The sequence below is a fragment of the Puma concolor genome, chromosome C1 (genome assembly GCF_028749965.1).
Source record: "Puma concolor isolate L17-30 chromosome C1, mPumCon1.1.hap2, whole genome shotgun sequence".
In the NCBI taxonomy this organism is placed as follows: domain Eukaryota; kingdom Metazoa; phylum Chordata; class Mammalia; order Carnivora; family Felidae; genus Puma; species Puma concolor.
The window spans coordinates 31,706,510-31,719,141 of NC_141674.1; the positions used below are offsets into that span (position 1 = coordinate 31,706,510).

The window sequence follows — 12,632 nt, forward strand, 5'->3', positions numbered from 1 at the left end:
GCACGTTGGGTTTGGTGAGTCACATTTCAGAGCACTTATAGAATCAGTCACTTGACACCTGGGCCCAGTAGCGGTTTCGCTGATTTTAGCCAATCTCTCCCTTTGCACCTTTCTCTTCACTGCGGCTCTGAAATCCAGAATTGATTTTTATTTCTAGAATTGCATCCATCACTGGGCATGTGTTTAAGTACCAGTAGTATCAAAAGGGCTTAAATCGCAAATAATTGAGTAGTGCTGGTAAGAAAGCCCTTTCCTAAATTCTGTCCCTAGTAAAGTCATGTGGTTTCCTCCCAGCCCCAGGGCAGTTCCTAAAAGGCAGCTGAAAAATTTACCCATTTTTCTCCATACTCTTCCACTCCCACCCCAAACCCCGAACCCCAACCCCCAACCCCACCCCCAAGCAAACTTCGGAGACCAGGCCTTTGCTGCTGTGATGGGAAAGGCCCTCCTCCCCGATTTCTGGTGTCAGGTTAGTGCAAAGGTCAGAAGTAGCCCATATCAGCCAGTGCTGGCTGAAGACAACTGTGGGTCACAGTGGTCAGGTGCTGCTGGCACCTTGCCCTTGTAGTCCCAGAATAGAAGAAAAAACTAGCAACTCAAAGGAATGCCCTTGAGGCAAAAGTCTCATTTTAATCTACATATCGCAGACTGGTTGGTGTGCTTAGGGGGACGGCGGTGGGCACTCAAGATGCACCTCAATATTGTGCTGGCACAGAATCTGATATTGTTTGTTTGGGGCTACTCTTCATGAGGGCACTGTTAGATGGCATTGTAAGTTTATCCTGAGACCTTTAATTGTCTGAAGCTCTGCATGGGTTAAGAAGAATTTTGCTCTGAAACTTGTATTCTCTTCATTTACTTTGTAGCTCCTCTCCTGCCATGTTTTTTGAAAGGAGGGACTAAACCAGTCACAGTGTTTCAAGATGCCTGTCATGCCCTGTTGATTGTCCCCACCATTTATGTGCCTCCTGTTACTCATTTCAGAAAGATTTCCGAGTACAAGAACTCCCACTGGCCCGTATTAAGAAGATCATGAAACTGGATGAAGACGTGAAGGTGAATTCACATTTGTTTTTATTATTCATATTGAAGTTATAATGGTGGGTAGGTTGTCGCTCATTTTTGTAGTGCTCAAAGCTTAAAAATGAAAATTTTGTTATTGTTTCTTTTTTTATTTCGTTCCTGTCTAAAATTGTTAAGTGAGCTGAAATTGAACAGTTTTAATTATTATATCGTGCTTCTCTGGAAATTAAGGATATCTTGTTTTCCAGATGTTGATAATATGCTGTTTGCCTTTTTTTTTTTAATGTTTATTTTTTTGAGAGAGGTTGAGAGAGAGCAAGCAGGGGAGGGGCAGAAAGAGAAGGAGACACAGAATCTTAAGTAGGCTCCAGGCTCTGAGCTGTCAGCACACAGCGCAATGCAGGGCTCCCAAATTGTGAACCCCAGGATCATGACCTGAGCCGAGGTCGGCCGTTTAACCGACTGAGCCACTCAGGCACCCCTGCTGTTTGCTTTTTGAATCACCCATCCTTTTCACTGTGTAGGGTAAACACAAATTATATCAGCAGGACAGTGCCATCTTCTCAGTTAGCATTTTATTGCAATCTCTAGTTTGTCAATATAAGCTCTAAGAAATGCTTGATAAAGATACTGCTCTTGTTCTAATTTTTCAATCTGTGAGTTGTTTTACATGAATGACAACCTGTGAGGTTTCCTTGCAGGTGGCTATTTCTGTATACCTAGGTGCCCACCTCCTATTTCAACTCTCAGGAAGAGAGCAACACTCTCAGCGTTTTCTTTTTTTTTAAGTTTATTTATTTTGAGAGAGAGGGCACACATAACATGTGAGTTGGGGGCGGGGGTGCAGAGAAAGAGGGAGACCCAGAATCTCAAGCAGGCTCTGTGCTGTCAGTGCAGAGCCCGATGTGGGGCTCAATCCCACAAACGGTGAGATCATGACCTGAGCTGAAACCAAGAGTTGGACACTTAACTGAGCTACCCAGGTGCCCCTTCACTCTTCTTATCACTGAAAACTAATAGTCCCTTGTGTTTGTATAGAAAGCTAACAGTTCACAGCAATTTTCCCTTTTATTAGCTCTCACTTCTCCTTCCTTAACTCCAGAGCTCTTTCCATGGCTCTGTCCTGCACAGACCAGCTCACCAAGGGTTCAGAGCCTTGTTTGATCAAGAGCTTGAACTTTGAAATCAGACATGGCAAAGCAGCTTACATTACTTGAGCACTTACTAAGTGCCAGGCCCTGTGCTGGGTGCTTTTATATACATGACCTCATTTGATTCCCACAACAACACCGAAAGGTTGTCTTCTTTTTCAATATGTGAAAAGTAAAACCCAGAAGGATGGGAAGCCTGAAATTTTATCTAAATCCATTGGCTCTCAAACTCATTATCTTTCCCCACATTGTCTGTCCTTGGATTAGGACCTTAACCCTGCCACTTAACTGGCTCTTTGGCCGTGGGCAAGTCACTTTACCTCTCCTAAACCCTAGTTTCTTTAGGTTTCTTTGAAAGTCTGTTATGAGAATAAGAAAAGTATGTGGTGGTTGCTAGAAAAGTATTCTTTTTCCCTCTTCCTTTCTTCTACTTGCTTTCTGCTTTGCCCGATTCTTGTTTTCCTTTTTTTTTTAATTTTTTTTTTTTCAACGTTTATTTATTTATTTTTGGGACAGAGAGAGACAGAGCATGAACGGGGGAGGGGCAGAGAGAGAGGGAGACACAGAATCGGAAACAGGCTCCAGGCTCTGAGCCATCAGGCCAGAGCCCGACGCGGGGCTTGAACTCGCGGACCGCGAGATCGTGACCTGGCTGAAGTTGGCCGCTCAACCAACTGCGCCACCCAGGCGCCCCTGCTTTGCCCGATTCTTAAGGATTTCCTTTACCTTGGAATCTCTTGGGACTGCCACCTTCTCATTTTCCAGCCTTTACCCCATCGTCGATGGCAGGACGTGAGGCAAGGGACAAGTGGGCTGGTTTGAATGACATGCTGGTGATTGACAGGGAGGGCCTACATCTGTTGCAGATGATCAGTGCAGAAGCCCCTGTGCTCTTTGCCAAGGCAGCCCAGATTTTTATCACAGAGTTGACTCTTCGAGCCTGGATCCACACGGAGGATAACAAGCGCCGGACTCTACAGGTAATGTTGTAGACGTACATGGGGAAAGGGGGCAGGCAACTGCCCTTGGCCTTTGTCTGCTTTTCTTGCATCGTTTTGGACCAAAGATTGTTCTTCCTTAGGTTTCTGTCAAGCTGATGTGTGTAATTGGCATCTTCCTCCCACTGTTGTGAGGCAGGCATACTCTATAGCCATGATTGTATTTCCCCACCAAGAATCTTAATTGCCAATTCTCACGTTTTTCACAGCTCAGTGACTGAACTCTTCACTTGGTGAGCTTTGACTATAGACAGAGGCTCAAGTGTTTGATTTATTTCCAGATGTAAACAACTTCTGGTTGGAAGCCTTGTGAGACTCCGGGAGAGGGCAGTCCCAGGAAGAATCCATCTCACTTACCTCATTTGCCTTTTTGTTCCTTGTCTGCCTTCCTGGGAACCCTTTCCTTTTCTTTCTCATTTTCCTTTTATTTTAAAAATCAACATTCACATTGTGTGTGAATTTCCCTTTACCTCCAAATTGAAGATGCGTGCTTATTTATTCTGCAAGTATTTATTGAACACCTACAGTATGCCAAGCAGTGTTCACACAAAACAGAAAGAACCCCCACACCCTTGGGAAGCCTACATTCTAATGCAGCTAGACATTGAGAACTTACTTTATGCGGCTGTGAAGGAAGCCTATGACTCTAGAGAGATCCAGTTAAAGCTATCTTCAAGATGAGTCCAGATTAAAAAATGAGCAAGACACTTGGACAGTGTTTCAAAAAAGATACCCAAATGACCAATAAAGTTATGAAAAGGTGTGCGGCATCATTGTCACCTGGGAACTAGAAATTAGAACAAGACACTGGTTTACATCCACTAGAATGGCTAAAACAAAAAGGACTGACAATACCAAGTGTTGGTGAGAGAGTGGAGTGAGTGAAACTCATATAGTGCTTACTGCTGGTCAGGATGTGAAGTGGTCCAGTTGCTTCGGGAAACTGGCACTTTCCAATAAACTTAAACGTATCCCCACTGTGTGACACAGCCGTTCTACTCCTGCGTATACACCCTGAAGTGTGGATGTTATTGTGTAAGAATGTTCATAACAAGCTTACTGATGATGGCCAAAAACTGGAGACAACTCAAATATCCATCAAGATGGGGATATAGAAACAAAAGGTTATAATCATAAAGTGGATTACTACTCAACAATAACAAAAAACTGTTGTTCCATACAATGTGGGTGAAATCTGAAAAAATTATTATGTTAAGCAAAAGAAACCAGAGGGGGGAAAATTATATAACACATGATTCCATATACTCTCACCATCTGTGGTGATAGAAACCAGAGTAGTGCTTGCCTCAGATTCAGGGGGGAGGGCAGTTGATTGGAAAGGGATAGAAGGACACTTTTTATAATCTTATCTGGTTGATAGCTGTGTGGGTACGTATATTTATTAAAATTCATCAAGCTGTGTCCTCAAGACTTCTGTATTTTACTGAATATGAGTATTCAGTAAAATACTACTGGCTTTAACAAAGCCAAAATAAAAAAAAGACCAACTCTAAGTATATTTGTGTTTCCAAAATACTGTAGCACACTTTGGTGTATGTTTGGAGGTGTTCTTTTGTTCCCCACCCCCACTGTTCCCCCAATTCCATCCATAGATGAGCTGTTTAGATAGCTTTGAGTAGGTGACATCATCAGGAATGTGATACTGTATCGTACCGATCTTAAATGAGACCTGGCGGCCTTAAGATGCACCCCGCTTCTGTTGGAGGGTTATTGTCAAGCTGGTGGTTGGCAAGAAGGGTGGATTGGAGTTTTGCATTTCAGTGGCTTGGGGCCATCACAGAGACAAGGGAAGGAAAAAACAAAATTTCCATCCCCTTTTGTTTTGTCTGGTGAGTCACCTCTCTTAAGATGTGATATATAGAGAGATTGCTAGGAATTTCTGTTACCATGTTCACTTACCCCCAACATTTTATTACAAAAACATTCAAACATAAGCAAAGTTTACAGTATACTTACCTCTTAGATCCTACCGTTAAGTTTACTTGCTTTATCCCCGTATCTGTCTGTCCCTCTGTCCATCAAGTCATCTGTTTTTAAGTGCATTTCAAAGTTTACTTTCCCCTCAAGACTTCAATATGTATATCACTCACTAGAGTTCACTACTTTTTCCTGGTTTTTTTTTTTGCTTTAAAATTTTCATGCAATGAAGTATACAGATCTTAAGGATCATGTGTTAGTTTTTAATTACAAAATTTTAAAAATTATTTAAAGAAAGGGGGTATCACTCTTAGAATTCCATTGGAACAAGCCTTGGTTTTGGTATCATTAGTCAATTCTAGTAACTTCAGACTTCCCCTTATTCATATCACATTAAACAAGATATAAACCACGGATTTAACATTGTGACTTTGAATTCCAAAATAAAAATCATAGCCTTGTGGGAACTAACATATAGATCCAGTGACTAGAAAATAATTGTAAAAAGTTATTAGGATTTCAATAGAGATTCAGAAAGATTATAAGATTGAATAGTAGCCTAACCTTGAAACCTGCCAGTTGAGATTGCTAGGTTTGTACAAATTTAGCTGGAGGATGATAATTTAACAATTGTGGGGCAGGCCTGGTGTAGGATCCAGCAGAGGTGATAGTTGTAGTTGGAGGCTCAAATCCCTAGCTTGTAGAGCATGAGCTACATGTAGATCTTCCGTGAAGTCTGATGTGAAGTGTATGAGTTTGGCTGTGCTTGCTTTAGCTGTAGCCTTGGCTGTGGTTGTTGAGTTTGGCTTAGAAGTCATCATCTTATCTTACTTGTAACGTGGAGGGTGTAAAGCCAGGTGAACTAGTTTCTCCCCAGGCTAATTTTTCACCCTGCTTTTCTTTGTTACAGAGGAATGATATCGCCATGGCAATTACAAAATTTGATCAGTTTGACTTTCTCATCGATATTGTTCCAAGAGATGAACTGAAACCTCCAAAGCGTCAGGTGAGCCGGGAAGGCATTGCTGCTGCTTCTGACCAAAGAGCACCTTGCGTGCTGGTGTCAGATATGCTCCTTTTCCTCTCTCAAGTCATTTGCTGTTCCTTTTGCTTTTCTTTCTCTAGACCAGATCCATCCTTAACATCTCCCTCTGTTACTCATTTATGGATACTTTTAACTCAGTGCCTCTGAGGTGGTCTTTCAGTGAGAGTAGACAAAATGAAAGTTAAAGACAAATTACAAACAGGAAAGTGAAGCTCATTTCAAGGTACCCTAGGGAATTTCTCAGAATTCTTAATCTGGGATGGGAGAACATGCCCAGCAAGGCACAGATTTTAGATTTTCCAGATACAAAGAAACAGCTTCTCTGTGTGCCCAGTGGTATTTGAATGGACTTTGGTTTTCTCTTACTCTGGTTTGCGTTTCTCTATATAGTGCTCTGGCTATCCATTAGATCACCTGTTAGGGTTTAAAAAAATACTAGTGTCCGGGCCCCACCCCACACCAGCTGAGTCAGAATCTGACGGGGAGGCCCAGGCATCAGTGCTTTGTCGAGCTTTTCAGATGTGCCTAATGTGCACCCAAGTTTGAGAACCACCACTTAAACCGTTTTCTGAGCAGTCATGAGAAAGAATGTGAATATCTGTCTTTCCCTCTCTTCTGCCTGCCCCTCTCCAAAGGCCACACTGATTGTCTTTTCAGCACCTTGGGTGCATAAAGCTCTTAACTGCAGTTGTAATAGACCCCTTTCCTGTAGAGCTCATTGTTTGAGGCACACGGATTGCATGACTCAGTCGGTGTGGTAGAGACACTTGGGGAATAGTGGCAGGGTCTAACAGGAATAAAGCCGTGCCTTGTTCTCCTCGCTTTATTTTGTTAATAAAATTTTAAGTGTTTTGAATGAATTATTTCATAATATATTATCCTTAGAACAGAGTCATTCAGTGACAACCATTGTCCTATACTGTCTCATACTAATAATCAGTCAGGAAGTATAGAAGTGGGCATCTTAAAGGACACCTGTAATCCTGACCCTGCCTGGAGGCCTTTGGATCAGCAAATCCTCTATCCCCTCCTTACTAGAGCAGGTGCCTCACTGCGGCTCCGTTCTTTCTGGGCAGTCTTTGCTACTGTAAACATCCTTGACTGGAAGCTGTAAGGTGTTCAGAGGAGCTTTCAGTCGGATGTTTACAGCGGCAGGCTGCCACGGTCGTCCCCCCGCTGCGCGTCGCCTTTGAGATAATTGCAGGTTTGTGCCCACAGGCTCAGTTCCTCCTCTTGGGGTGTTTCCCTCCTCTCTGAGAAGTCACTACAACAAGAACTCCGACTACTTCTCTTCCCCCAAAACAAATGCTACCATACCCCTGCTCTCCTTGTTGGAATTTGTTCCAGAAGCCCCCTTTAAAAACAAGGTGTTGAGCTCTGTGACAAAGTCAGGCCTTGTGCTAACTCCTGCTTGTTCTCTATGGGCCGTCTGCTGAACCAGCTGGCTGCAGGGAAGGGTCGTGTCCTGTCCCTTCCTCAAGCCCTCAGTGCCTGACTGACTCAGGGTGTCAGACAGTTCCTTGTTCCATCCTAGCCCGGCTCACAATGCTGTGATCCATCTCCTTTTAAAGTATGTCTAGCTGAAACAGCTCCTTGCTGCCTGGATTCAGGTCTTTGTAGGTGTTCAAGCCATTGATTGGCGTCCTGTTGGGGACAGCTGCTGCCTGGCCTTTGAAAGGTTGAGATTGCTGAAAGCTGGCCTGAAATTCTAAGATAGCACTTTTAATCCTCTGTAGACTCAAAGTTTTCCCAAGCTCCAAATTGGCTGGCACCTCCTTAAGTCCTTTAAAAGCGCCTACTCTCCAAAACTCACCCTTTCTGAAGGAGGCAGCAGTTCATTTCTGGCTACTGAAGCAAATGTACTTTTTTCAGTTTGGGGCTGGCTGCACAGCTCTGTAGTGATGGCCCTGGGATGCTGCTCATTCTCTGACATTTGTCAGTCACCACTTCTGAAAAGATCCCAAGCGTAAGCCCTCTGGTCAGGGAGGCCACTGCGAAAGCTGGGCAAGTGCCCCATTCTGGATTGATCCAGTCATTCAGAGATTGTCCTAGCGCAGGGGGTGATTTCCCACTGCTGGGGAGAGAAACTAGCCAGAAATACTGAATTGTAGATCTAAGGTCCTTGACGTCTCAAGAAATGCTTGGAAATTTCTCTTGTTCTTTGGGGAAGCCAGTAAAGGCTATTTAGAAGCAGAGAAGAGTTGAGGCTGACTTCTACTCCACTAAAGCTATGAGTTGAAAGTTCCTGCCCATTGAAATGTCATTTTCTCTTCACCCATTTCTTTAAACCAAGCATAATCATTCCCTTGCTAGCTTGCCCTCCATTGGCCGGATGAGTCTTCATAATGCAGAAGAACCTTAGATGTGCCTCCTTCCATTCCAGTGATTCGAGAACAATCTCGCCTGGTCCTCACAACACAAACCTAGGCGCCTCTACTTGGTACTCTCAGAGTGACCTAGACACTGCCTAGTTCATAAACAACTTAAGGGGGGAGTGATGGGCAGTTTAGGAGAAGCTTTTTACCTGCTGTCACAGTTTTTGGCAAGGAGTATTTTGGCTTTCGAAAGGGTTAAAGGCTTAAAGGGTTTGCTTTTTGTCTGGCAAAAAGACTATATTCACTTGTAGACCAGTTGCAGTCAGAGATAACTGGAGACAGAACAATCACAGGTCAGGGCTGGGAGGCACCAGTTTCTCCCTCCTCCCTGACTTCCTTCAGGTTGGTTGTGGCGGTGGGGGGTGGGGGGTTCTTGGTTCTCTACACCCTCTCATTACCCAAGAGCTTTTGTAAGTTAGGTCTAGACTACAGTGATGGATGTTTTTTTTATAAAATGAGAAGGGCATTCTCAGTGGAAAATAAATACGTTCAACCTATTTCAAGAGCTTTGAAAAGAGCTGTTGGCCTTTGTTTCTTGGTTAAGGGAGGGTATCTGTATTTATCCCTGCCACAGCCAAGAGCTAATTGACAGGCTGGCCTTTATTTATAATGGTGAAAAGTTGAGTTGAAATGGAGATGATGATGATGTCACAGTTACATTGTTCTGGAAACTGAGACCTCAATGAAAATAAAGGGGACCTCCTTTTTCTTCTGCCTCAGCATGGTTATGGTCAGGGTTCAGATTGTTTGGGTCTAAAGCACAGACTGCATTAACCTAGAAAATTCATTCTTGTTTGAGAACTAGCTTAGAAATCCAGAATGTTAAAAGTGTCTGCTGAGGCTGGGTGGGTGGCCGTTAGGGAATCTTGTCATGCCAAGACCCCAGTTTCTCAAAGCCTGGATGTCAACAGTACTAGTATCCTGGGCCCCCAGTCACCAGGCCAGCCCTGTTCTGTAGGGGACATGAGCTCCCCACACCATGACCACAAAATCCTAGAGGTAACAAAAGAGAGTGTAGCTCCTCTTTTCTGTTGGTAATAGCTGTTGGGTTCAAGAGACTGTCATACACCAACTTAAGCGAAAAAGCACTTTCCCGGGTGCCTGGCTGGCTCAGTCAATAAAGCATGTGACTCTTGATATTGGGGTCGTGAGTTTAAGCCCCATTCTGGGTATAGAGCTTAAAAAAAAAAAAAAAAAAAAAACACTTTCCTACCTGCAGCTGTCTGCCTGGCTCTATAAATCCATCATTCAGTAACCTCTTACTAAGTACCTACAAGGGAATGAATGGCTGGAACAGTGGAGAGCAAGAGTTAAGCCCTCATAGGGCTTCCACTCAAGCAGGGAGGGCACTTGACAAGCAAGCAAAACAAAGTGTAGTGAGGAAAGGACTGCACAACATAGATTGGGGCACCTAACATAGTGAGGGTATGGGGTCAATACCGGCTGTGTCATTGTCATTTTGGGGAACTTTGAGGCAGCCCACAGTGCCTCTATACCTTGAAGAAGTGCCTTTTCCTCTCTTCTTGAGCCTGGCATACTTAGCCCAGAACAAGGAATTGGGTAAATGAAGCAAATTTTCTGCTCAGTCAACCCAAGTGGTTGTATGTTTCTGTTGTTTTTGTTGTCCCAGGCAGGGGCACCGTGTGTCGCAGGGCCCTCCGGAGCAGACGCCGATCTCTGTGTCAGTGGTCAGGGACCGGTCAACCCCGGACCCTCAGGCTCTAACCATGTCGTAGTGTGTGTAAACATCCTACACTCTCAGCTGTGAGCTCAAGGTGGCTGGGAGAGGGTTGTTTACTCCTTCTGCCATGGAAAACGTCAGCTGAAGAAGGAACAGTCTCTTCATCCCGCAGATTGGACAGAATGCGACCTCCCTAGTCAGCCAAGGCTGCCCCCCAGCGGAGAGCTGTCCCTCAGGCCCCCTGGGTTGCGCTTCCGTGGCTAAGTACAACCAGAACCAGACCTGACGCTGGACAGATGTGCCTTCAGTGACCACGGAGCTCTTGATGTGCTGTGAAAAGCTAGGCGCTTACCTACCAGTGCTCTCAATCCTGACACTCAATTCTGAAGTTCCAGCCCAGGGAAAGCCCTGTTTCCCTTTTCCCTGCTCTGTCCCTCCAGAGCTGGCAGGAACCAAATAAGGAGAGTGCTGCCTACTGGGGAGATTGGGGGCTGGCCTGAGATGAGAGCCTGATGTTTGGGTAGCATCTTCCCAGTGCTCGCAATTAGCACCGTTTGCAGATCACAGGCCTTGACGGCGTTTACTGACAGGCACTGCTGGTGCGTGGTTTTTAGTTACGGTAATTATTTGCCCATTTGCAACTCATCACGCAATGGGTGATTACTCTGTACTTCAGAAAATTGGCTGTATGTTTTGTGAAGCCTATGGAATCTGTTATTTTTAGTTTGATTTAGCACAACTGGTCTCTTCGAATTCCACTTTCCCTTGGCTTCAAATGTGGAGAGCTCAGCATTCAGCAGGCAACTGCACAGAGTCCGTTTGGGGGAAGAATGGAAATTCACTGTGGCGGCTGCTGAGTCAGTTCTTTTCCTCTTACCTGCTGCTCCTTCTACCCCACAGGAGGAGGTGCGCCAGTCCGTGACTCCCGCCGAGCCCGTCCAGTACTACTTCACACTGGCTCAGCAGCCCGCTGCCGTGCAAGTCCAGGGGCAGCAGCAGGGCCAGCAGACCACCAGCTCCACGACCACCATCCAGCCTGGGCAGATCATCATCGCGCAGCCTCAGCAGGGCCAGGTCTGTGAGCTGCAGAGGGTGCCCACCGGCGACACGGCACCACTTAGGTTGGGGAGAGCACGGCCGGGCCAGAGGAGCAGGCCGGTCGTTTTACGACACCAAGTTTGAAGTCTAGAAACTTGGGCTTCTCCCCAGATTCAGCCACCATAGTGACATGTCACCCTGACCTCTCTGGGTCCTGGTTTCCTCACGGGTCACATGAGGAGATGCAGTGAGAAGATGCTCTCCAGGATCCCTATGAGCTAAAACACTTTGGAAGGAAAAAAGTCTATATCATGCCCCCATGAAAGAGTAGTAACATCCCCATGGGAGGTATTACAAGTGGACCCCATGCCTGTGTCTACACCGGAACTAGGATTTGTTGTACCTCTAAGGAAGAGATCAGGCATCATTTCCAGTTTGCGTACTTCCCCACCTCTTCTCCCTGTCATTTTTCTGTCACACCATAGTTGTGTCAAGTGATCTTTTTACAGTAGCAACCAGAATATTCCCTCCCCCCAGTGGATTGTTGTGAAAGCAGTAACATCCATGCTTGTTGGGGATCGCGGGAGGCTGTGAAGAACTCTGTTCTCTGAGCTCTGACTCCAGATTCCCCGACAAGCATTAATTTATTCACCAAAGATTGAGTCCTATCCTATGTGCCTGGAATATAAGCATGAATAAAACAGTCCCTATTTTTAAGAATTTTCACAATCGGAGTGCCTGGGTGGCTCAGTTGGTTAAGCGTCATGACTGTTGATTTCACTCAGGTCATGATCTCTTACAGTTAGTGGGATCGAACCCCACACCGGCCTCTTGCTGACAGTGTGGAGCCTGCTTGGAATTCTCTCTCTCCTTCTCTTTCTCTGCCCCTCCCCTGCTCATGCACTCACTCCCGCTGGTGCTGTCTGTCTGTCTGTCTGTCTGTCTCTCTCTCAATAAATAAATAAGTAAATAAACAAATAAACATTAAAAAAAAAAATTTCCACAAACTAGTAGGGTACAATTACATAAAGGTTATACCACCACCACCTGAGAAGTGTAGAAATATTCTTAGGGCTGTGTAAAGGGTGTTAAGGGATCACATCAAAAGGGATACCTAACAAAAATGTGAGAGAGGTGGTAGAAGTGGATGCCAGAGAAGGTTCCTGAAAGGGAATAATCCAACTTTTAGAGGGAGAACAGTGGCAATGAATCAGATAAAGAGGACAAGGAGGGCTTTCCCAGTAGCACAGCACAAGCAAAGGCTTGGAGGTGGGAACCGCACCGGGAGTGGCGGGAGGGTGCAGTCAGCATGGGGACATCTAGGCAAGTCTGAAAATAGAGGCAGAGGACACATGCTAGATAGTCTTGTGTATGCCGGTAAGG

At 45.1% G+C, this 12,632-nt stretch overlaps 1 protein-coding gene across 4 annotated transcripts in view; it reads left to right on the top strand.

Annotated features, from left to right (window-relative positions):
• Nucleotides 1-12,632, top strand: part of NFYC (nuclear transcription factor Y subunit gamma) — a 66,841-nt gene that overhangs the window by 43,914 nt on the left and 10,295 nt on the right. For all 4 annotated transcript variants that reach the window (XM_086716609.1, XM_086716610.1, XM_086716611.1 and 1 more), the window contains 4 exons: nucleotides 985-1,056; nucleotides 3,041-3,154; nucleotides 6,021-6,116; nucleotides 11,112-11,285. In XM_086716609.1, the coding sequence (XP_086572735.1) occupies nucleotides 985-1,056; nucleotides 3,041-3,154; nucleotides 6,021-6,116; nucleotides 11,112-11,285 (456 nt within the window). The remainder of the gene's footprint in view (nucleotides 1-984; nucleotides 1,057-3,040; nucleotides 3,155-6,020; nucleotides 6,117-11,111; nucleotides 11,286-12,632) is intronic.